The sequence below is a fragment of the Osmerus eperlanus genome, chromosome 7 (assembly GCF_963692335.1).
Source record: "Osmerus eperlanus chromosome 7, fOsmEpe2.1, whole genome shotgun sequence".
In the NCBI taxonomy this organism is placed as follows: domain Eukaryota; kingdom Metazoa; phylum Chordata; class Actinopteri; order Osmeriformes; family Osmeridae; genus Osmerus; species Osmerus eperlanus.
The window spans coordinates 9063845-9089761 of NC_085024.1; the positions used below are offsets into that span (position 1 = coordinate 9063845).

Here is a 25917-nt window from a genome sequence, read left to right on the forward strand (position 1 = left end):
GTCGGCACGTTTTTCTGGTCCCTACGTAATCGAGAGAAAGATTGGTGAGACAGACAATGTCGTTAAGACCCCAGACCGGAGACGTTCATCCCGCGTTTGCCATGTGAACATGTTCAATACCTACCATGTTCGAGAGTCCCCTTTTAGAACCTCAGGTATGTCGGCCCACCCAGCTGTCGTGCCTATGGCTCACGTAGGGATTAATACAGAGCCTATAGCAGATGATGAGCAGGAGGATGGGTTGGTGGTGCGTAACACTCTCCAGCAATGTGAACGTTTGTGTAACTCCCAGATGTTAAGGGCTCTCCACTCCCAGTTGGGGCATTTGGAGGTGGAGCAAACAAAGGACCTTATGGGTTTAATCACTGGTTTTCCCAGCCTGTTTGGGGATGTCCCTAACTGTACATCTGTTTTGGAGCATGACGTAAATGTGGGGAACGCTGCTCCGATCAAACGGCATCCCTACCGAGTGAACGCTGTGAAGAGAGCCACAATGAAAAATTAAGTTGGTTACCTGCTAGAACATCAGATGGCAAAACCTAGCATCAGTCCCTGGAGCTCCCCTTGTATTTTGATACCCAAACCCGACGGTTCCTTCAGGTTCTGTACGGATTATCATCGGGTAAATGCAGTCACAGTGCCCGACTCGTTTCCACTACCACGTATTGACCACTGCGTCAACACGATAGGTGCTGCAGCGTACGTCAGTAAACTTGACTTACTAAAGGGGTATTGGCAGGTGCCTCTGACCTCTCGTGCCTCTGATATTTCCGCCTTTGTTACTCCTGACGTCTTCCTACAATACACGGTAATGACGTTTGGGATGCGCAACGCCCCCGCCACATTCCAACGGTCAATATTGTGTTAGGCGACGTACCCAACTGTACTGCGTACTTAGACGACTTAGTCATCCATTCCGCCGCGTGGTCTGACCATATCTCCACCTTAACAGACGTGTTTCAGAGATTGGAGAAAGCATCCTTGACCCTCAACCTGGCTAAATGTGACTTTGGCAGGGATACGGTCACCTACTTAGGCAAAGAGGTTGGACGTGGACAGGTGCGGCCCGTGGCTGCCAAAGTGGAGGCTATCGTTGACTTTCTTGCCCCTATGACCCGTCGCCAACTACGCAGGTTTCTGGGGATGGTAGGCTACTACCGTACGTTTTGTCGTAACTTTTCCACTGTGGTAGCCGCTCTAACCAATCTGCTTAGCCCCAAGACACATTTTCAGTGGTCTCCCAGTTGTCTTTTTTTTTTTTTTTTGTGCGTAACACTTCATTACTCCAGGACTAAGCTTAATAAATTGTACCCCTCCTTTCCCAACACCATGTTCATAACAAACATGGTGTCTTGTTGTTGTGACATGAGAGCCTCACTACCCGTTTCAGTCATCTGCAGACATCTGTTTACCATGCTGCCATGGTAACACAAGCCAGGTCCTTTTCTGAGCGGTTCATGGACAGAACCTCCACTAACATAGCTGTGGTGTGTCATCCTAGGCTCTGACTGTCTGTAAACACTTTGATGCATGGGACAGAAGAAGGAGGGAGGATGAAGGGGGGTGGGGGACGTTCTGAGAAAGATGTGGTTACTTGAGAGAGGGGGGAAAGGTGGATGGGAAGAGAGAGCAAACAAAAGAGAGAGAGAGACTCACGTGTGAGTATTGCTAAAGAGTGCTCCTATTTATAGGGAAGGAATGTACACAGAGGCCTCTTGGAAAGAGATCATAACAACAACACCCTGTAACACGTCTACAAACACACAGCCCTGAATTCATCGACATAAAGCACCGACACCAAAGAGTGAAGGGTGAATTATGAATTATGCTGATTGCTGAGCCAAGAGACACCTTTGGAGCCATTGATAGCAGAAAGAAAAGGTAAGGAATACCATGCACTTCTGTATAGACGTACAGTATTTCTAATGATTTATTTGGTCTAATTGTTTCTTTCGAAAGCAAAATACATACATAATGTACATAATGTTCCGAAGACGAAGCTAGAAATGATCAATATTTGAAGCAGAGACAACTTCTGATCTCTTGAGTTAAAGAGACAACTGATGTTTTGTCGCTGTCATTGATGAAGAAGAAGATTCCTACATTCATTAAAAAAATGTGGCACACACAGAGACACATGCAGGGAGTGGCAACATGGAGCTGTACCTAATTCAGTTATTGTTACCACAATATCCTACTGTATGACTTTTTTTTATTACATTTTGTTAACGTAGCAGATGATTTATCCAGAGTGACGTACAAACAGTCAGTTATCTCAGACATGAACACTATTATTGGTTTGCCAACCAATCCATCTGACAACCGTGATTTGATGTGTGCATCAAATCAGTGCATTGTCCAGTATGTGCTTTGTAAAATAAAAAAAGTACTGTTTTCTACTGTCTGTCACTTGAAGCAGGCTGCATTAGTTCCACTGTGTGTTGAAGACCAGGCTATACCCTACTAGCTTAGTTTATGCTTCTGCGGGTCTGCATTCTTAATGTCATGTGCGGAGCTCAGCATTTTTGAAACTTGAACTTGAAACTTTTTAGTTGTGCAGCCTTGTTGTGTAGATAGACAGAATATTTTTTGCACTAGGTGGTGCTGTTGAGCAAAATGGTGGTTTGCTTTGCAAACCTTTGGGGGTTTTGCCAGAAATCCCTACTCTGTGTAACCCCTCCCTCCGCCATCCAACCAATCATTGGGTGTGCTTTGCCTTCGGCAAGGTCACAACCTTTTGTTCTCTGTCATATATATAACTAGAGAGGGTACAATTTCTGGGGAAATTGTAGGGTGTGCTTGCTTGCGTCGTTTGCACAGGGGTCAGTTTTTTAATGAAATTTTTACAACTGATATTTCTGTATATTTTATATAAAAATGCATAGGGCCTACTTATTATTTATAAAGATTACATAGATTTAAAAGCATCTTTTTTTTGCTGCTCATTTACAACTCAAAATACGATTGAAGTGTAGAATGAAATATGATGTTTTCTCATTTCCCCTGCAAGAGGCAGCCTCATAGCTGAATCAAAACGAATAAATTTGGCAGACCGGTGTAAAAATGGACCTAATCTCTATGACAACGCAACGCAAAATGCGATATAGCCCTGTGTGGAGAAGCTGACAACCATATCCATCCATGTTGACAAAAAGCAGCTACCTTATTGGTGTAGAAGGATCACATGAACCGTGCCACCAAAATCCTATTACGCTCTGAAGAAACTAGTTCTGCATAAAACATAGACGCATCGACAATTGACTGGAATTTCAGCGACAAACTTTTTTTTGGTAGCTTAGCAGGACTCGTTCTTTTTTATGAGCTAAAGATTGTGTAGATGCCAGACTGTGGAGCGGGTTGAAACGATAACAGGGTTCACCTTACAGCCTATACTACAGTACTAGACTACTGCTGTTTTCGTCTTGGTAGCGATTGCGTTGGTTGAATTCGATGTAACGTTCCGTTGTACGGTTTAGGCAGAAATTAATTATTTTCATGAACAGATTGACAAAGTTTAGGCTGTGGCAATGAAGTTCAGGTTAGTAGTCAGATAGTTTCACCTATTGAAAGACTTTTGATTTAAGTAAGGGGAGTGCCGAACATGTTCTGTTGCCGTTTGACTTCCTAAACAGCTGTGTAGATGTTTTTGTAGTGTGTCTCGCGTAGGCTACAGCGTTGCAGTGAGCAACACTGGTTTGAAACCACAGGTAATGATAATTTCACCAACAAATCGTTTACTTGTAATGTAATGTCATAATAAAAACTACAACGAAAATTTATTTGTGAGGAATGTTTATTTTAACGATTGAAAACAGATGCATCATAGACCACTGTAGTATGTGTTGCCCGGGCAACAGAGGCTTATGTCATGCTAATGCTTCAGTGAAATAGTAGACTACCGTTTCCGAAAGTAGATGTGGGCCTACTTCCTTAATAATATCAGCTAATATTGTACATTACATTTCACAATTGTGTTTCACATCACAAAGTAAAATGAGTAAAATAGTTATCACCCTGGCCTCTTTGCTTGTGGCGTTTCTGCAGCTGCCTTGCAGTAAAGCTATAGTTAGCCTAGCTATCCATAGATATATATATCTATGTAGCTATCCCCCAAGTTAACAGATGCGAAACGAATGTTCTGCTACAGGTAGTCACGCGTGTTTTCGTGACGTAGTGACGTTAGTAACGTCAGTGACTGTGGCTAGCAAATTAGCCACCGTTAGCTTCACTTTTTGCCACAAAAACTTAACTTGAGCCTAAACCATGCAACTGAACGTAAATAAAAATACAAGCAACTCAATCGCTACCAAGACGAAACTTTTGACACCTAGGAGCCTAAACCATGCAACTGAACGTAAATAAAAATACAAGCAACTCAATCGCTACCAAGACGAAACTTTTGACACCTAGGAGCCTAAACCATGCAACTGAACGTAAATAAAAATACAAGCAACTCAATCGCTACCAAGACGAAACTTTTGACACCTAGGTTGTCTATGTAGGCCAAATATTGACGAAGATTTAGGGGGGCAAAAAGAAATAATAACTAGAGAGGGTACAATTTCTGGGGAAATTGTAGGGTGTGCTTGCTTGCGTCGGTTTCACAGGGGTCCGTTTTTTAATGCCATTTTTACAACTGATATTTCTGTGTATTTTATATAAAAATGCATACTTATTATTTATAAAGATTACATAGATTTAAAAGCATCTTTTTTTTGCTGTTCATTTACAACTCAAAATACGAGTGAAGTGTAGAATGAAATAGATATCTTCTCAAGATATCTATCAAATATCAAAACGAATAAATTTGGCAGATCGGTGTAAAAATTGACCTAATCTCTATGACTTAAACGTCCTTTTAAGTTTTTCCCTTCTCGTGATATTTTCAGTCATTTAGCCTACTCATATTGCATTCATTCATTAATAAAGAACCCCCTTTGAAGATTATTCTACGACGTTACCGGCAGTAGAAGATGGAATCGCGATTCAAACAGTACCATCTGCTAACTGAAAATATGCCCCCAAAAACGTAAATAAGCTTGACATTTATTTAGTGGAAAATCGCTCATTCATAAAAAGCTCACTGGTAGCGATCATTGTCAGTAACAACGCAAAATGCGATATAGCCCTGTGTGGAGAAGCTGCCCCGGTAAATTGTACTACTACAGTATAGTACTAGACTACTGCTGTGTTCGTCTTGGTAGCGATTGCGTTGGTTGAATTCGATTTAACGTTCCGTTGTACGGTTTAGGCTGAAATTAATTATTTTCATGAACAGATTGACAAAGTTTAGGCTGTGGCAATGAAGTTCAGGTTAGTAGTTAGATAGACTTTTGATTTAAGTAAGGGGAGTGCCGAACATGTTCTGTCGCCGTTTGACTTCCTAAACAGCTGTGTAGATGTTTTTGTAGTGTCTCGCGTAGGCTACAGCGTTGCAGTGATACACTGAATTTAAACCACAGGTAATGATAATTTCACCCACAAATCGTTTACTTGTAATCTAATGTCATAATATATCCTACAACAAAAATGTTTATGTGAGGAATGTTTATTTTAACGATTGAAAACAGATACATCATAGACCACTGTAGTATGTGTTGCCCGGGCAACACAGGCTAATGTCATGATGCTAATACTTCAGTGAAATAGTAGACTACTGTTTCCGAAAGTAGATGTACTTCCTTAATAATATCAGCTTATATTGTACATTACACATCACAATTGTGTGTCATATCACAAAGTAAAATTAGTGAATAGTTATCACCCTGGCCTCTTTGCTTGTGGCGTTTCTGCAGCTGCCTTGCAGTAAAGCAGTTAGCTTAGCTATCTCCCAGAAGTTAACGAGTTGCTAAACTAATATTCTGCTAGAGGTAGTCACGCGAGTTTTCGTGATGTTAGTGACGTTAGTAACGTCAGTGACTGTGGCTAGCAAATTAGCCACCGTTAGCTTCACTTTTCACCACAAAAACTTAACTTGAGCCTAAACCATGCAACGGAACATAAATCCCAATAGAAGCAACTCAATCGCTACCAAGACGAAAATTTTGACACCTAGGTTGTCTATGTAGGCCAAATATTGACTGAGTTTTAGGGGGGCAAAAAGAATAATAAAAATAATAATAATAATATATATGTGAGAGAACAAAGGTTGTGCCCTTGCCGAAGGCAAAGCACACCCAATTAAGCTTAGGAAGTACAATGTGATGGTACATGAATAGCAGGTCATGTGTGCCTACTCAGTAATGATCCATTAAATATGCAGTTGTCTCCAGGGTAATCATACAGTCAAAAGCCAGGGTTGAAGGTAGCACAGTTGGATGGTGGCATGAAACATCTGCTACTGTCAAGGAGGAAATTACTATCCCTGCGCTTAGCTGAAACTGAACAGGGATGTGTCCACTCAGATAAGCTACAATATACAGCTTCATCAGGAGCACCACCGAAAATACGTTTGATACATCTTATAATGCCCTGTGTTCTTCTGTCTATAGCATCATGGAGTTCCCAGTTCAGGAGGTCTTCCATTATAAGGACCAGGACCATTTCCCTCAGCTGCTCTTGCAGCTCAACAGTTTGAGACAGGAGAGGGTCTTCATTGACTTGCTCCTTTGTTCTGACAACCAGGAGATCCCCTGCCACCGCAACATACTAGTCTCAAGCAGTCCCTACTTCAAGGCCATGTTCTGCAACAACTTCAGAGAGACCCAACAGAATAGAATCAACTTGAAGGGGGTCTCTGCCACCATCCTAAGCTCCATGGTGGACTATGTCTACACAGGCCAAATCACTATCACCATGGAGAACGTGCTGCCGTTGATGCAGTCAGCATCCATGCTGCAGTACGGCCACCTGTTTGAGGCCTGCTCCGTGTTCCTCCAGGGCCAGCTGAGCCCAGACAATTGCCTGAGCATGGTGCGTCTGTCTAAGATCCTCGATTGCACCAGCCTGAGGGAGAAGGCCAGGGAGATGGCCATGAGGAGCTTCTCTGATGTGGTGGAGTCGGAGGACCTGCGCGAGCTCTCGCTGCCGGAGCTGATGGGCTACCTGGAGGACGACGGCCTCTGTGCCGAGGAGGAGCAGGTGTTCGAGGCGCTCCTGGCTTGGATCCACCACGACCCCTTCTCACGACACGGAGCCATACACGACCTCTTCAAGAAGGTGATGTATTGCTTCTCGTGTGTTGCAACCAGCAACTGCAAATTGGTTGACAACTGAGGCGTTAATTACTAACACTGATCTGATATCCAGGTTCGTCTTCGCTACATCCACCCCACTTACCTGTTCCAGTTCATCGCCAGCGACCCTCTCATTCAGTCCTCCAGCTTATGCACTGAGGTCATCGAGTCCGTCCGCCGCCTTCTGTTCTCCGTCAGCTCCCTGGTTGCTGGCGACCTGAATGCCCTGTGGGGAGCTCCACGTCGTTACGCCTGCTGTGAGACGCTGGTCCTGGTGGGAGGAAGGAAGAACAACGAGCAGACTTCCAGGGAAGCCATTCTCTATGACGAGCATACTCAGCAATGGCAGTGGCTGGCTAAGCTGCCTGTCCCCCTCTACAAGGCCTCCTATGTCAGCATCCATAGCATTTTATATGTGCTGGGAGGCCTGACCATAAACACACAACCCATCCAGGTCTGCACAACCGTATACACGCTCTCCCTCAAGACCAACCACTGGAGAGAGGCTGAGCCCTTGCTGGAGCCACGTTTCGCCCACCAGAGTGTTTCCTACCTACACTTCATCTTCGTCCTGGGGGGCATCTGTCCAGACAGGAAGGTGTGTGACTCAGTGCAGAGGTACAACAGCATGTTTAACCAATGGGAAGCCGTGGCGCCCATGCCTGAGGCTGTGCTCAACCCGGCTGTGGCCGCCCACAATCAGAGGATCTACATGTTTGGGGGAGAAGATGCCATGCAAAACCCTGTCAGGATGATACAGGTACTTCTAATGGCATTTGCAATGTTTTACAAAACTCTCGCCTGATATGGTCAATTTACTCTAGAATCTACTCCATAAACGATAATTAATCAGCGAGTCAACCAATCAATGCAGGGAAATTGCAGAGCAAATACAGTTTTTAATTTAAAATGCAATTAACGATGTTCCATGTAAAACGTGTTTTTGTTTTCTCCAGGTGTACCATATTGCCCGAAATCTATGGTCTAATATCGAAACCAGAACAGTGAAGAATGTTTGTGCCCCTGCCACTGTTCTAAATGACAAAATCTACATTATTGGAGGTAAGTGGGATTAGGTGTACATTAGATTACGTGTTGGTGTGTTTGTGAATGTATGTGTTGGTGGTGAATGAGACTCTACTGAGCCAAAGAAAGACAACAAGGCATTGAACATCAGACTGTGGCTCAGCTACTAAACCAAATAAGCTTAACAAGACAATAGATTTTTCCTCATAACGTTGTCCTGTTGCAGGTTACACCAGGAGAATGATGGCCTACGACACCAAAGCCAACCGGTTCATCAAGTGTGCCAACCTGAAGGAGCGAAGGATGCACCACTCTGCTGCTGCCCTCAACAACAAGCTCTACGTGACAGGGGGACGCTACATTAATGGACAGGATGTTATCGAGGACTCTGACAGTTTCGAGAGCTATGACCCAAAGACAGACACATGGACCTCAAAAGGGACACTCCCCTACAAACTATTTGACCATGGCTCCCTGTCCATGATATCTATCTCTGACAAATCAAACCCTTCAAGGGTTTGATTTGCCTGTCAGACAGTCAGACAACACAGTGATAGCTAGCATTAGCTATCACATAAATCATTGCCTGTTATTTGAGAACGCCCGTTATTAATTAAACATTCCTCTTAATTTATGTTGATGACATTGCTGATCTTACAGTTAGCATTCATAGCTTACTTGATTATTAATTTAAAAATGAAATCCACTAAACAGAAATAGCACATGGATAGCATGAGCAGAAAATTGGTTATTACTGCATTGTTTGCTACCTTAGCAAACCTCTTTGTGTTGCCTCATAGATTTGGGGTGTTGTATTTATTCATTGATGTGATTTGGTATTTTTGTATGTATTTTCTGATTAATAAAAGCAAATTTCACCCCTAAGACTGTGATGGTAAGATATTGTAAGCCTTTCAACTCTAGCTATCACTGTGTGGCATAAATCATTGCCTGTTATTTGAGAACGCCCGTTATTAATTAAACATTCCTCTTAATTTATGTTGATGACATTGCTGATCTTACAGTTAGCATTCATAGCTTACTTGATTATTAATTTAAAATGAAATCCACTAAACAGAAATAGCACATGGATAGCATGAGCAGAAAATTGGTTATTACTGCATTGTTTGCTACCTTAGCAAACCTCTTTGTGTTGCCTCATAGATTTGGGGTGTTGTATTTATTCATTGATGTGATTTGGTATTTTTGTATGTATTTTCTGATTAATAAAAGCAAATTTCACCCCTAAGACTGTGATGGTAAGATATTGTAAGCCTTTCAACTCTAGCTATCACTGTGTGGCATAAATCATTGCCTGTTATTTGAGAACGGCCGTTATTAATTAAACATTCCTCTTAATTTATGTTGATGACATTGCTGATCTTACAGTTAGCATTCATAGCTTACTTGATTATTAATTTAAAATGAAATCCACTAAACAGAAATAGCACATGGATAGCATGAGCAGAAAATTGGTTATTACTGCATTGTTTGCTACCTTAGCAAACCTCTTTGTGTTGCCTCATAGATTTGGGGTGTTGTATTTATTCATTGATGTGATTTGGTATTTTTGTATGTATTTTCTGATTAATAAAAGCAAATTTCACCCCTAAGACTGTGATGGTAAGATATTGTAAGCCTTTCAACTCTAGCTATCACTGTGTTGTCTGACAGGCTCTTTGCAGTCAAGTGACACAAGAGGAAACTTGAGAAGCACATAGATCTCACATCCGAAGGCGAACCACTCGTGCTATTCATGCCCAGATGGGTTTAAGTGATATTGCAAAAAATCAAAATATGTGGAAAATGTAATATGATAACAAAACTGTAAAACAAGTAGCAGATTATGTATTCATACAATACACATTATACATAAATGGTCCAGCCCTTTTTATTATCAGCCTAAACCAAAGATTTACAAGATACTCCCAGTATTATTATGAATGTATACTTAACTTTTTTCAATACTTTATACAGTTTTAACTATTGTGCTGACAATGCTCATTACTTTAGCTTAACTGAATTGAGTAGCTACATGTTGGCCAGATAACATTACACAACCCTGTAAACATGGCTTTCATATCAAATGGAATTTGTTTAAGGGAAACGACAACGTGTCAGAGCACTAGTTATTAGTGAGAAGAGTTGATTTCTAGTTCTTTGGAACCCAGAACATACTCTACTAAAGTTTGCCCTTCTGAAATACTGTAGAAGGTGAAAGACGATGTTGTGTGTGTATTAGGGGTTACTGGAAATTATAGGTGATCCAATGTTATTTTGGGAAACAAACAAGGTATGAACATAACACCACATAAATCATGTGTCCCCACCAGTTGCTGCGCTGGCTGGCAGATGCACGAAGCGGTGAGCCTCATAACCTGAGCCTTGTTTCACAAGACAACCTGTGATAATTATGAAATTGGCCTAGGGACTGACAGCAACAGGTGTGTGTGTGTTAGTGGCTGTGCTATATGTGTGTGTGTGTGTGTATGTGTTTGTTTGTGTGTGTTTGTGTGTGTCTGTGTGTATGTGCACATGGGTGGGGACTACAGCTGCCTTCTGACAATCATAACAAAAACTCTAACATTATGACATCTGACAGTTATGCTTCAGTTTGAAACTGAAGTCTTTCTCACATTGTTACTGATTGCTTGTTGGGACTAAAAGTACCTCCTGGAAATAATTTCAAATAGACCCCAGGAGGTGCTGGACAAAGTACTCTCACATAACTCTCTTTCTACACATGCACTTAATCAGAATACATGATTTATTTAAATTAGATTTAAAATAGAATCATTTCAAAGTATTGGTGCTCTAGTCCAATCTCATATATGTTTACGTTTATCTTGACTTTGTAAGTAGGTGTGTATGTGACCTTTGACCTTTAATTTTGAACCAGAATAATCCATTGGCTGTCCATATATGAGGCAGTTAGTAAGGCACCTGCTTTGGTACTCCAGTTATGTAGCATCTGGCTGATGAGGCACTGCTCATTTGCTCCGCAGTCAGATACCAGTGGAGCCACTTCAAAGCACTACTTGTAATACTTTCAATTAGGCTATGACGTCATAAACATCTGCAGTGAGACAACAACAACAAACAAACAGCACAAACTCAAAACTGTCTATATTTGACACTGTTTTGGCTGCTTTGTGTTAAAACTTGAATACGGTTGATCTACACTTGAAGACAGCACTGAGAGACACTCAGTGTAGAATCAATTTGGTGTTTATTACATGATGTTCTAGGATGATTTACATGCATTCAAAACATTTTGTATGATTATTTATCAGCTCAAAATCATATCTCCAATAACACAATGTGACTGTGGCAGGTCAATCAGATATTATAGTGTAGGAGATACTTTAATGAAGGATTTTGACATTCCACTCTCTTTTCCACATCCAGTGAGTAAACAGATACTAGCTAATTTCTTCATAACAAATGTAATACAATTTTGACATGTGGTATGCCCACAGTCCACACAGGCCTCCTTATCAATTATACAGTACTGCCATATTTAAAGTTTCCACTGTGAAACTCTGCTCTCCTGCTAAATCCTCAGAAGAGTTTGGACTTTATTTTAAACCTCAATGATGCAATGATTCACTGGATTCTCAGAAACGAAGCCTTGACTGATATATTTTTTTACTTGAGATTAGTTAGAAATAGATAGGAAATGCTTTACTTGGAGAACTGATCAAAAGACAGAATGAGCACTTTTAACTGAGTTAATGAATACGACAGACAATGTTTTCCCTCAAACGGCATAGGGTGATAATATTCCTTCACTGGACAGTTTTGCAATACTGAAGATGATAAACAAAGCCACGTGTTGATGGATAGTTTCCAAAGAGGGTGGGCCCAAAGTATTTCCGGATTCTTCGCTGTAGGATATAAGAACAGCTGCGTATGCTGAGCATCAGACGAAACGTTCAAGACAATAGAGCAAAGGGATACATTTTAACAAAAAGCGGTCTGCGATACTGTCATCTGTAGAATTTTCTAAAGACATTCAGCTGAAACATGCCTTTTCTTGGACAGGATTGGAGGTCGCCTGGACAGAGTTGGGTTAAAACAGGAGGAGGATGGAAAAAAACATCAAATGAAGAAAAAAACAACAACGTTTCAGACGAGAGGTCAGTGAAGAGAATAAAATGTAGTGTTTCACATACATTCAGAGCGTCATCACATTAAGAAGCAACTCGACATCGAAAGTTTCATATAACCACAACCATCCAAGATGCTTTTATCATACTCCAGGAAATCGCTCTGCCGAGACTGCTATGGTGTATTTATTTTAAAACCAAAAGTTACCAAGGGTTTCCACAACAGCTGTGCGTTTTTGTGTGTGTGGAATTATCTGCCTGGAAATAATTGTGCTATTTATAGCAAAACAACAGTGACGCTAGTATTAACGGAATTGCAGCCATATTTAACATACCGGTACACATAACAATCGATGTATACTTTTCCCCCAAATCAAGTTCAACATATTTCAATGTAATGTTGAACAAAACATATTTACAAAAGCTTTAGAGATGTTGAAAATGTAAACTTTTGGCTTCCTCTCCAGCTACTGCAAAGTAGAGAAGGAGTGCTTTAAGGAGAATGTGCTGTTGACCATTAGTTACGACATGGCAGCCAAGAAAAGAAAAAAGGATTTAATCAACAACAATTCCAAGGTTCCCTGTAAGTCTAGATGCATAACAATCATACAACACAATACAGCAGAACTTAAAAGTTTTTACTAGGGACCCAAATTAGCATAATATAAATATGGAAATTATAATATATGATCATTTTATAATGCATACAAATAATAAACTGTTATATGGAATATTCAATATGTTTTTCAATGCCTCACTTTAGATTTCCACAGAGAAAAATGGATCTATGTTCACAAAGGAAGCACCAAAGAGGTAAGACGATTTTCCTATATCATCTCTCTCAATGTTTTATCTCTCTGGCCTGTACCCTGGACTACGGGCAATGATGAACTAATTCCCAATTATCATATAGCGTCATGGATATTGTACGCTGGGAGAAGCCTTCAACCGCTTGGATTTCTGCAGCGCTATCAAAGACACCAGGCGATTTAATTACATCGTTCGGGTAAGTTCCCTCTTTTACCCCGTGTCAGGTGGCACATCCTCTGTGGGAGGGTGTAGTTAGCTTTATCAGTAAAACTGGGTGAGCAGAGGCAGCAGGAACAAGTTAAAGTACAGCCTCATGGTGGGTTGGCTTTTTTCAAGGCCCTTATCACCTCACTACAGACTAGAGGAGATGTTCTGTCTCTGGTATTGGCTGTGTGTGTTTGTGTGCGTGTCTGTGTTGCTGTGTTTGGTGGTTTGTTTATGTAAAGTTTCTAGAAACAGAATGCATCGGCTGTCCGAAGGTTTGTTCATTTAAGCTAAGTTGTTCACCTCTCCTTATGTAAGTTTGTAGCATCCCTTGTCAATACATTTCCATTATCATAAAGTTCTCTGTTGAATATATTATAGTTGATATTTACAGAAGTGTTTATGCAAACAGGCTTACAGTACATCAGTTTTATGCATTTTAAAGGTCACATGTCCCAGTGAAATATTTCAAATCCAAACTTTTGACGTTGCCACCGATGTTACCACCGACGGAACTGTCCAGTCTCCCAACATGTACCTCCATGGGTACTCGTGCAGGATATATAGGGGGTACAGGCATAGACATACACCATTTAGAAGGCCATGAGGATGAGGAGTAAGGTCACTGACTAGGAGGTCTACACTCCGGTAGGTGTGATTGGAGTTTACCAGTTAGGCAGCCAGACAGTATTGGCCCCTCCTCATGCACCCTTGTTCACTCCCTCTCACTGATATGATAGGGCTGGGTATCTGTTTGCCCAGCTAGATGGTGATTGAGGGCCACCACAGCTCAGATATGCCCCAGTCAGATCTGTGGGAAGGGATGAAAGGTGACGGACATCTGTGCAGTGGGGTGAAATCACAGGCCCGGCCCTAATGAAACTGGACTTGAGTTTACTCAGTTTCTCTACACACCTCTACCCACTAGGCTCTCTACAACCCCCCCCCCCTCTCTCTTACTGGATGTGCAATTTCTGGGCTGCAAATGCAGAGTGTCAGAGGTACAATGGCGACTGTAACAGTAGACCTAGGTCTGGATGCATTGAACCCAGATTACTTATCCCTGGCCTCATTGCGTAGTTGAGGTTCTTCTCAGTTACACTGATTAGGTTTTCACTGTCAGTCAGGGCAGAACACATACACCGTTACTGTGAGGACATGTTATAACCTCAGTGGAAAACTTGGTGTGGCGTCATACTGCAGAGTTGGCCTCTGCAGTGTACTATTGGAAAGTGCATTACATTAGCCAAGTGGAAGTATAGTGCTGGCTCGATGGCTAAAAGTAGACACATGTCCCAGCCTGCTACTCCAGCTCAACACAGGCACAGGCTGGCAGACTATGCCACTTGATGGGATGAGAGGGGCTTAAAAGAGGAGGAGGGAGAGAGGGTGGTGAAGGTGTGGAAAGGGGGCAGAGACGGGTGGGCCGGGGGTTTTCCAAAGGGTGCTGACAATATTTTGTCACATGGTTGAGCAAAGTGGGGGTTGGGGTGGGGGCAGTGTTTCTCCATGATGTCACCAACTTTGTTGTTACATGCCATGCATGCTTGCTAGGGCCCTGGGGGCTCAGAGTTCAGACACCCATGCACACTAGAAAGCCGCCCCAAGCCCCTCATGTTATCTACTTCAGGTGTTATACAGTATGTATAGTACAAAAACTAACCTGAGACCTACCGGGATCTTACATAACATCTTTCTATTGGTTTCTTTGCGAATAACAAGCACATAAATGCATGTCTAGGCTGATGGTCCAATCAGGAATATTGTGCTTCCTACCCAGTGCATCTCCAGAGAGTTTTATCCAAATGGAGAAGTTCCAACCAGCTACATGGCCATCGTTAGAGGCCGCGATTTGTTTAGAATGGAGCCTAGAAGAGAGAAGCATAACAAGTGGTAACAAATGGTGGAACGGAAAGTCTCAGGGTCTGACTGCTTGATATTTATGTCTCTGTTTCTCTCTCCTAGCTGCTGGAGCTCATAGCCAAGTCCCAGCTCCCTTCCCTGAGTGGAGTAGCTCAGAAAAACTACATGAACATCCTGGAAAGAGTAGTGCAGAAAGGTACGCTTTCTCCATCTCTTTAAATTGCACTTGTCTCTCCTAGAGAAAGACTTTGCATCATACCGGCCATGCATGCAACAACTTTAAAGAGATGTTTGTGTGTTAGATCCAGAATAGCTTCTTGATGACTGTGGTAACAGATAATAGTTGTTGCATTGACAGAGAGGTTATTACTTGCGTAACAGTCCTTTTTTAAAATTGAGAACAACAGAACATTTTATTTTTTATTGCATTTTTCAAATAAAAGAAAAGTCAAATAGCCCCTGTCCCGTACTGTGTATAATCTGACTAAGGCTAGAAGGCTAGGACTTCAACAATTGTTCCATCTCTCCTCCCTCCAGTACTAGATGACCAACAAAACGTGCGTCCCATCAAGGAGCTGCTCCAGAGCCTTTACATGTCGCTTTGCAGCCTGGTCCAAGACATGGGGAAGTCTGTTCTGGTGGGAAACATCAACATCTGGGTCCACCGCATGGAGAACATCCTGCAGTGGCAGCAACAACTGGACAACATCCAAATCAACAGGGTGAGGACACTGGGGGTAGCTGGATCCATATTTAGCTCTGAAAAAATGACCACTGCACCTTTTTCTTTCATTTAAAAAAAAGTTGAGAAGGACAATTTTGAGTGAGGAATAGAAGGGTGAAATTGGCAGCGGCCTCTTAAATTTTACCCTTCAATTCTTCACTCAGAATTGCCTTCTCAACTTTGAATTGGTGCAGTGGTCTCTCAATGTTTTTCCAGAGCTGTATGTCATCAGTGGAGAGGTATTCTAATGAATCCATATGAAATCCATGATTTATGTTGGACTATGTTGCTTCAGCTGGACAACATTCAGATCAATAAGAGGACGCAGATGTACCTTAACATGATGTAGGTTGCAGATGTGCAGATTGACTTCAAGATCAAAGGAGAATTTTCAAAAAAACTGTGTGACAAAAAAATCAATAGATCAAAAAAATCTATTAAATGGAATAGAAGAAACACCCTACACCCATTAAAGCAGCTTCGTAGTTTTTTGTGACCCAGTGCATTTGTGTGTTGGCCCAGCCTGTGTCCTGTGGGATGAACTTGACTGACCTGCCCGCCAGCCTGCAGCTGAACATCATGCAGTGTCTGTCGGACGGACAGGACCTGGTGAGCCTGGGGCAGGTATGTCCAGACCTGGGGACCCTCACTGAAGACCGGCTTCTCTGGAAGAGTCTCTGCCAGTACCACTTCACAGACAGACAGGTATGCTGATAGTGAGAGACTTTGATTACACCATCTTAGGGCTGGGCGATAAATCGATAAAAAATATTATCGAAGTAATGACTTCCCTCAATAAAGATATCGTAACATTAATTCATTTTCAATAATGTCGATAGAGAATAATTAGAAACAGCAGTCCATTTAACTTCTGTGATGCAGCAGAGAAATGTTATACGCCCACTAAAATACACTGAGCACCTCGAGTGGAGTAGGTAATATTAACCGCGGAAAATGAGTCTTGTTGCCGAAAACAGTGGCAGCGATAGCCATGGCGAGGGAGCAACTTCCAATGAATAAAGTATTGATAAAAAGGTTAGTCTTTTTCAGTTATTTGGAGGTGGTTTGGCTTTTTGAAATCCAACAAAGAGCAGAGCAATGTTCGGTGCAAATTGTGTCGTAAACAGGTGGCTACCAAGTCTGGTAATAGCCTACGACAAACCTTTTTTTACCACCTCAAGCAATATCACTCGTTGGAACATGCAGAAAGTGTGAGTTTGCGCCAAGGTATTGATAAATAGCAAGGTTTTAAAAAGCTTAAGTTACTTGACCCCAGGTACGTGCTCCCTGGCCGCAAACATTTATCTCGAACCACGCTGCCTTATGCCGAGTGTAGGGAAAAAGTTGAGGAAGAGACTTATTTTGCTGCTACTACGGATCTGTGGTCTATCGTCTTAATTATCGTTATCGAATGGAAATATAAATATCTATTGTGATCATTTTTTACCCATATCGCCCAGCCCTAAACCATCTCTTTCTCACACACACACACCCACACCCACCAAGTCGCTGGTATTCCTACTAGTCCTCAGCCACAGTTAACCACACAAAATGCACTCCCCCTGACACACACAAAAGCTCAATTCATGCATTAGAAACTATGTTCTGATTGAACAAACACCTCAGTCCTGGAGCTTAACTTAAATCGAGCAGCACTCATGAAAAGCTAAACATAGCTGTTTTTGTGTGTGAGCTACCTTGAATGACTACCATGGCACCAATTTAATAGGTCAGCATCTCACCCAGCTAAGTGAAGACATGGGTCAGATTGTGATATACTTGTTCAAATTAAGCATTTCACAGGGGTCCATGTAAACCGGAGGGACTGGCTCATCCTTTACCAATCCTCTGTCAACCTTTACAGATCCGCAAGCGCCTGATCATGTCAGACAAGGGCGGTCTTGAGTGGAAAAAGATGTACTTCAAGCTGTGTAGGTGCTACCCACACAGAGAGCAGTACAGTGACACCTTGCACTTCTGCACACACTGCCACATCCTCTTCTGGAAGGTACAGACCCCAATCAGTGTCTTGATTTGTTTCATCACCCTGACGTCTCTCCATGCCTTAATTTTTATGTTGATTACAAGCTCTTCCCCGTCTCCCTGGGTTAAAGGTATATTAAAAGTGCCCTACAATATGTGAGCCTTAACCACTGTTCCTCTCTGCCTGTCTCTCTTTTTCCTTCCATCTCTGTTTCCAGGATACAAATCATCCCTGCACAGCCAACAACCCAGAGAGTTGCACCATCTCTATCTCTCCCCAAGAGTTCATCAACCTCTTCAAGTTCTGAGACATGAACAGCGGAACCTGACTGATGGATTGTACATACTGTACATACTATATTATTGTTGATTTCTCAAAAGGATTCCTGGACTGACAGACTGTGGGGAGTGGGACAGGGGATGTAATTAAGTACCTGCTCGAAGAGCGGAGCATTCTGGGGAGCTTTTCAGCAGGAAATGAAATTAATATCGTAGAGAGGGTGAAAATAGAGATACAACATGGTAGCAAAAGAAAACAAAGGTACTCTCAAGTTGATAATAGGTTAAAGAGTGGTTCATGACTGTTTGATTTGTTATTAATTAGAAATGTTTTTGGGATACATTTTTGAATTTCTTGGTGGAACATTAACTTGAAATTAAGCCAAAGGTATTTAATCAGTATTTCAAGAGTTGAGAATGTAATTGTCGGGTGCTCTGAGAAACTTTGCAAAATGTCCTTTTGTTTTGTCATATAGGGACAAACAGGATTGTGTAGATATTGAATAGATTAAATAGGTGATAGGAGTTACCATTTTGATACTCATTTATAGGATGACCTATCTTTTCTTAATTTATTTTTTTGCTTTTTCACTTTTATACGTTTTGATATCTAAAAAGATAGTGTATGAATGTGTTTACGTTTTCATAGCTGTAAGTAGTTACAACAGTATCACAGTATTACCAAAGATAGAATAGAAATACAAAATAATAATAGTGTGCCTTTTATATCATGACTGATGACAGTTAACTAATGTAGGCTGTTTCACAGGTCACTATATTCGTTCACATTTTTTTATAATAACTTAATTGACAACCTAAGATGGTACTGTCTCTAATTCAAGTTCAGAGACAAGATGGAACTTTAATAGCTTTAATAATTTTAAGATGTTTATTAAAGGCAACCTGCATGATAGTAACTTTTTCACCCACATTTTGTTCTGTGTTCTCATGTTCATGGGTATGACAGCGAGGAACTAGATCTTAAATGGTGCAATTTTGACTCAAACCCTCCCTCTGCTTTCACGTGAGAAGTCGAAGGACATGCTGTGCAATTGTTGTGTCATATCTGATAAATAAAACCTTTTAGAAAATACTATTCATGATGAAATTGCTCACCAAATCTCCAGTCCTTTACTGTAAATTCATATTTTAGATAAACTAAAATATGAAAAATAGCTGAGTAGCTATTTTATTAGGTACAGTACAACACCAAAAATGATGTCATCCAAGTATGAGAAATACTCCAAGACAAACACAATTTAAAGACAAAAATAAATTTAATTATGAAATTATGACAAAATAAATTATATTTCAAGTTCATATCTTAGAAATCTTTGAAAGAAAACCAGCAGATGATATGGTTTAGAACATGTTAATGCCTGCTTAATGACCTTCCCTCCTCCCACTGTCATGGCCGCGACACTTTAAAGTTTAGATTATGCATAGTGTGATTTACCTGACGTTTGCTTGCTCCTCAGTGTTAAAAACCCTCCACAAAAATATAAGCGGGATTGCACTTTTTTTTTTTTTTTTTTACAAAATGTACACAATCATTTCACAGTACAAAATATGTAGTACATCACCTTAGGTGCCATAATGTGGTAAATGTTAACTATTCCATCAGTTACTCCTATTAAACCAAGATAAGTAAAACTCAGGTTTACAGATGTCAGATTGTGAACATGCAGCCAACCAACCAACCACAGTTATGCTAAGTTGTGTCTGATGGCTCAATATTGTTGCCATGAAATGGTTTATCAAATAAACAATTGCAAAATAATTCAACATACTAACTGACTAGGAGTCATAACTTAATAGATACAAAGTGATTTTCTATAGTAACTGTTTCCACATAATAGTGGTAAATCATTTGAGGCAGCACATGGATTTCAAACTGCAGTATCTCATACTGCACCACCTTCATCGTCAGGGTTGGGGTCCTTCTCTGTGATTAAACTCTGGGATACACGTATGACCTTCAAAGCCATTTTGATATCTGTGGTGTTCCTTACTACAAAGCTGCAGGGTTACATAGCGGCTTCTTCCCTTTAAATTAGTCTTTAAAAGTTTTTTCCTATCTACTTATTTTACTATCTACACTCAACACAGCCTGTTATGTAGACCTGTCTGGTAACTCAAGCTCACATTCTGTTTCATTTAAAAGGGAAACAACATGAATGCAGGGGTCAGATGGCTGAGTGGTTAGGGAATCATGCTATTAATCAGAAGGTTGCTGGTTTGATTCCTGGCAGTGTAAAATTACATTGTGTCCTTGGGCAAGGCACTTCACCCTACTTGCCTCGGGGGGAATGTCCCTGTACTTACTGTAAGTCGCTCTGGATAAGAGTGTCTGCTAAATGACTAAATGTACTTGACCAGGCTACATCTAAGGTGATACATTCATATATACCCTCATTTTTCTAAGCTATTTACATGCAAACACGTATTTGGTGTGGAATGTCTCAATGAAAGCCTCTCTCTTGGTTCAACAAAAGGACAGAGTAGCACGTTTCTCATGATCAGGGAATGTCATGCTTCCAATGAGTGACCATACTTCAGAGACGCACCGTACCAAATGAGTTACGAAAAATAAAGATCAGTAATGGCTGTTGGTCTCTATAACACTGTTTCATCTTTTCAAAACACTGACTAGTGTTTGGTTACACATATTAACTGTTGCATGTACTGAAATCTGCTGTTTGGTGACTTGGTTGCAGATATTGTTTTTTGCATGATAACGCACAAAGAGTCCAGTACACATGTGGAGATAGAGACCCAGTTGTGCTGTACTCCAAGGCGGAGTTCAGAGTCCCAGCAAGTGGTTTGGTACAGTTGTCATCCATGATGTCTTGAGACCCTCTGAACAGGTGAGTGAAGATACCAAGTTGCTAGAAAGAGCTGTGGGTCTCTGATGGTGTTGTTGTCCTCATGGCAGCCTGATGTTTTAACAGATAAAACATGCGATTACTTTAAAACATGCGATTATTTTTTTGTGTGGTTGCAAACATGCAACCACACAAACATACAGTGAAGCCCCCACACATGTAATCCATTGCACAAACACACACAGCAGCAAAGATGAAATTATGTGCTGAAATGAAGGATAACAGGGGGTGCAAGATAAGGCAGCAAAGAAAGACTGAGGTAGTTACCAGAGTCAGTAGAGGTCACACATAGGTACGTTCTCCCTCTCAGAGTTCTTAATGATCCACTCAATAGCATCCCAACCCTACATTCACATGCAGAGAAGAAAAGGAGGACCGGAGAAATAGAAACTACTGTGTCATACATACACTATTAAGGGACAATTTCCCAAACACAGATCTTGCAAATCCAGACCTAACCCTGTAAGACCCCTTGTTGTAATATTACAACGTCACCTTTAGCTCTCCAAAAAACACATTTTCCCCCCCAAAAATTGGGGAAAGACCACATTTTCATAGCCATTGGGTCTTATTGTATTGCCTTGCAATGCCATTGGATACTAAATGTGTATATAGATCTGGCTATAAGGCCATGAACTCATTCCACCAGCCAACTTTCCTGGAAGCGAATCTCCTTGTTTCATTTGACTGGATATATCATCATTGAAGTAAATTCCATGAAATATTTTTTGGGGTGATTTTTAGAATATGTAGTTCATGTATATACTAAGTTATTGTGGAATTCATGCATCACATTTGATTTTCAGCTTGTTTTGTCTTTGTTGTAATTTTACAACGTTGGGTCAAAATGGTAGCTAAAATAGCAATTGCACCTTGCACTCTACATGGAGACATTACACTTCTCGAATGTTCATATACAGGATACATACTTACAAAAATATAATGTATTTGATGATTCACACTTTACAAATGGGTTATTTGTTATAATTTTCAGTTTAGACCAGAATTGAAGATTTCTAAATCAATGTTATTTCTATGTTAGCAGTGAAATATAGTCAACAGTTTTTTTAAATCTGGACTTTGCTTGTTTGCCCAAATATCTGCTTGTTGCACAAGGCAAATACTGTTTGTGGAATGCTTTCGAGGATGGTTGTTCAGGGAAAAGTGTAAATGTTTTGGAATGTGGGGGTTGCATGTATGGTGCATTGTTCAGGGACAGGTGTGAATGTTCTGCAATATGAGGATGTAAGAGGTCTGAGGGGTTGTATCTTCCTTTTAGAATGTTAAGTAGAGAGCACATTAGGCTAGCCAGACAGTATTGTGTGCCTTCAGTGGAATGTATTGCATGAATAAGATTCATTTGCATTGGCAGTCACACTTGTGTCATCCTTTGCTGGCATTGATCCTGTGCAAAAGATTCAATGCTCGAACTAAAAAAATCCTACATTGAAGTTGAGAGACCTCATATCGTGGGTGCATACAACAAATACATGGGCGGTGTGGATTTGCTGGACTCGTTTGGAGCCAAATACAAGTTCCTCGTGAAATTGCGCCGCTGATACAGTTACATCTTCTGGCACACTATTATCATTGCTGTGATCAACGCCTATCTCCTCTACAAACGGGACTGCAAGGCTCTCAATATTCCCAAGAAAAAGATGTTGAACAGGAGACTGTTTCAGGCGCAACTAGCTTCCTCTCTCATCCTGACAAACACAGCTGTCAACACACCAAGGAGAGGGCGGCCATCTTCAGTCAGTGGGAGCCCTTTGACATCGATAACTGTGACACCTCAGACACCTGTGACTGCTCAGAAGAGACCATCCTAAGGTAATGGGGGTCCACCAAATGGGGTTCCAGCCAAGAGGGCATGTGAACCACCAACGGATGTGCGCAGGGACATGGTCGCACATTTCCGGTGAAGACAACAAGAGGACACTGCAGACACTGCATAAAAGGATACTCTAATACGCTCTGCAGAAAGTGCAATCTCCGTCTCTGCTTTTCAGAGGAAAGGAACTGCTTTTGGGACTACCATTGAACGTGAACAATGGACCCCGGGGTCTTTGAAGTTTTCATTCTGTTTTTATAATATTTATCCAGTTTTTATTTTCTTAAATAAATTCTGATTCATCAAAATATGACTGTTGGGTGATTATTATTAATGAAATTTACTGTTATAGGGCTATGTAAGCAATCCACACTTCAAATTAACCATTAGTTGTTTTGTGTATTTGTTCTGACAGTTTGAGAGCAAATGCTGAAATTCTGCTCCCAACTAGGCCCAACGTTGCATTATTACGTTTCCCTAAAAACTTACAAAAACATATTTTTTTAATTCTTCATTATCTTCATCAGAAGACTATTGCAACATCATCTGACGAAAAAAAAATAAAAAATTATGTTTGGGTCTTACAGGGCTAAGACATAATGTGAGTTTCTGGTTTGTTACAGAGAAAAACTACACAGAGAAACACATTACATGACACAACATTGTAGGAAGCTACAAAATATCTGTGTTTCTATATCAACTTCATTCTTTGATAGAGACAAGACTCTACCGACAGTTTTCTCTTGAGTGGTGCAACCTATCTTCATGTAAGATGATCTCCCATATTCAAAAATAAGATCAGGATAAATGAATTTGTGTTGCATCCAATTTATTGTTGCATGTTCTAAAGAGAACATACTAAGAGAACATGCTCTCTGTGCAATATAAAGAAACGGTGTTCACTTTTCTTGCGTTGGCTGACATCCTCATGGCCATCATGCCCTCCAGATAGCTGCTTAGACTGACACCCTTCACTGTAATAATGGCCTCCTGGGTCAATATGGTTCTGCAGACAGAAAGACAGGTACAGTATTTAGTATGTGCGAGTGACAGGGAGATTGGTTAGTTATATGTGGTTTAAAAATATCTTATTTACACTTTCTGTTATATTTTTGTAACAAAGCCATACTTACACTTCAGGATTGTCTGGGTGAGGTCTGTAAACTAGTCTCTCATCAACAGAAACCAGATTTGTCAGAGTTATCTGAAAAAAAGGATTCATATTTGGATAGTAACTTTAAAACAATTAATGCATGAATATTCCAATGTATACTTCAAGTCAATTATAATACAAAGTTGCTATATAAAGCGGTCATTTGTGTCACTAACTCACATTAGTTGAGTAAAGCTCCATTTTTTTTCCCTCTGGGTCAACTATAGAATGTTCTTTCACATACGTGAGAGTCTGGCTGGTCCCCAGTATCTGTGGAGGAAATAAAGATGATGACTTAGAAGCATTCATGAACAGGAACACAGTGTATTCATTATAAACACAAGAGACTAAGAAGTTATTAATGTAAATCCTATTGACCTCTCCCTACTTGTATCAATTTGAAACATTTAATTAAAAAATTCAGTGTACTATTTAGCTGCTTTCAAATATCAAAAGATGTGGGTTAGGGTTAGGCCCCCCCCCCACTCTCACATATATATTATATTTTTTATTTCTTTTCCCACCCCTAAGGATCCCTCAATATTTGGACTACATAGACAATGTCGGTGTCAAAAGGTTCGTCTTGGTAGCGATTGTGTTGCTTGTATTTTTATTTACGTTCCGTTGCACGGTTTAGGAGCCTACAATGTTTTTGTGGCAAAAAGTGCCTTGTGTGCACCAAGGGACCTTAGTGCTAGCCTAACGTCACAACATCAGCACACGTTACACCGTGTCCTAACTGGATGCAAGCGTACGACTGTCGCGTAGCATCGGACGCTCTCTGTCCACACTGAATCCGTCAAATTCACTTCTGTACAAGTACATGTACAATAACCACGTTACTATGACTTCATGTGCTACAGAGCTTTCAATGCGAGTGACAAAAAATACATAAAAACAGGCGTCCGACAAAAAGTTCAGCGTCCAGTTAGAAAATGTAAACAGAAAACAAGGCAATCGAACTGCTCGCGCGTCTCGTCGCTCTCGCGCCCCGTCGCTCGCGCGCCCCGTCGCTCGCCGAAAGTTATCAGAACGTCGCAAGGGAACGTCCCCATTACGTCTTTTTGTAGGGTTCCCTAAAGGTCCTAGGGACGTCGCAGACAAATGTCACCGGGACGTCCATGTAACGTCCTCATAACATTTAGGGGACGTTCAGGGGACCTCCCCAGATTTGGTAGCAGAGGTTATGCTGGGGATTTTCACATACCAAATGCAGGATCAATTTCTCAACCTTAATTTATAGTCACATTTATGCATTTAATGGATATTTTTTGTAAACAAAGTATATAATGCATATTACCTAGTAAATTGTAGCCTATAGTGCAAAACTAAACTGAATGTGTTCAATTAAACTCAACAATTTAATTTAACTTCTTTATTTAAAATAAATCAACTTAAAGTATAACAGGCTGCTGCTAAGTATTGTGTATTGTAACTTATTATGTATATGCTTGAAAAAGAAAAAACACGATTTAAAGTGTAAACAAACACTTTATTGAAATGGATTTTAAAACCTGAATTAATTTTCTTATATTTTGATTGTGTCAACCCCTCCCCCTCCTCCACTTCGTCCTCGTCCTCCACCAGTTTGTCCGGATCAACACCTGCAACAATTAGCTACAGTTAGACAACAGAGCAATTTGAAATGCTTTTACCTAGTGAGAATTATAATGTAATGCAATAGTATGTTAACATGAATGTTATCTTATTGACTCTTATAGCCTACTTAAATTTGGTAAATAACGCAATTTGCAATAACGGATTTCCATATTCTGCTTAATCAACATCAATCAACTGTTGCATCAAAATTAACACAATCGAAACTAAATCGGTCGCATGGCAATAGCTGTTACGGGGTGGTGGTGGTGGACCCAA

At 40.8% G+C, this 25917-nt stretch overlaps 3 protein-coding genes across 5 annotated transcripts in view; 2 read left to right on the plus strand and 1 right to left on the minus strand.

Moving 5' to 3' along the window:
* Positions 1-1709: 1709 nt before the first annotated feature.
* LOC134022935 (kelch-like protein 38) lies at positions 1710-10078 on the plus strand. The gene is made up of 5 exons (XM_062464677.1): positions 1710-1881; positions 6492-7158; positions 7249-7935; positions 8132-8237; positions 8428-10078. The coding sequence occupies exons 1-5, from the start codon at positions 1826-1828 to the stop codon at positions 8721-8723; spliced, it is 1812 nt and encodes a 603-aa protein (XP_062320661.1). The 5' UTR covers positions 1710-1825; the 3' UTR covers positions 8724-10078.
* Positions 10079-12108: 2030 nt separating this feature from the next.
* Positions 12109-19266, plus strand: fbxo32 (F-box protein 32). Its single transcript, XM_062464714.1, has 9 exons — positions 12109-12340; positions 12778-12893; positions 13074-13123; positions 13224-13316; positions 15290-15383; positions 15725-15909; positions 16434-16616; positions 17776-17919; positions 18113-19266. The coding sequence occupies exons 1-9, from the start codon at positions 12228-12230 to the stop codon at positions 18200-18202; spliced, it is 1068 nt and encodes a 355-aa protein (XP_062320698.1). The 5' UTR covers positions 12109-12227; the 3' UTR covers positions 18203-19266.
* A 1216-nt stretch (positions 19267-20482) lies between these two features.
* prelid3a (PRELI domain containing 3A) overlaps positions 20483-25917 on the minus strand; it is a 61251-nt gene continuing 55816 nt past the window's right edge. For 2 of the 3 annotated variants that reach the window (XM_062464726.1, XM_062464729.1), the window contains exons 3-7: positions 24223-24312; positions 24023-24093; positions 23793-23895; positions 21326-21402; positions 20483-21109 (exon numbers count right to left, since the gene is read on the minus strand). In XM_062464726.1, coding sequence (XP_062320710.1) covers positions 21331-21402; positions 23793-23895; positions 24023-24093; positions 24223-24312 — 336 coding nt within the window. In that variant the 3' untranslated portion in view covers positions 20483-21109; positions 21326-21330. The remainder of the gene's footprint in view (positions 21110-21325; positions 21403-23792; positions 23896-24022; positions 24094-24222; positions 24313-25917) is intronic. The other variant, XM_062464728.1, reaches the window with a different exon arrangement.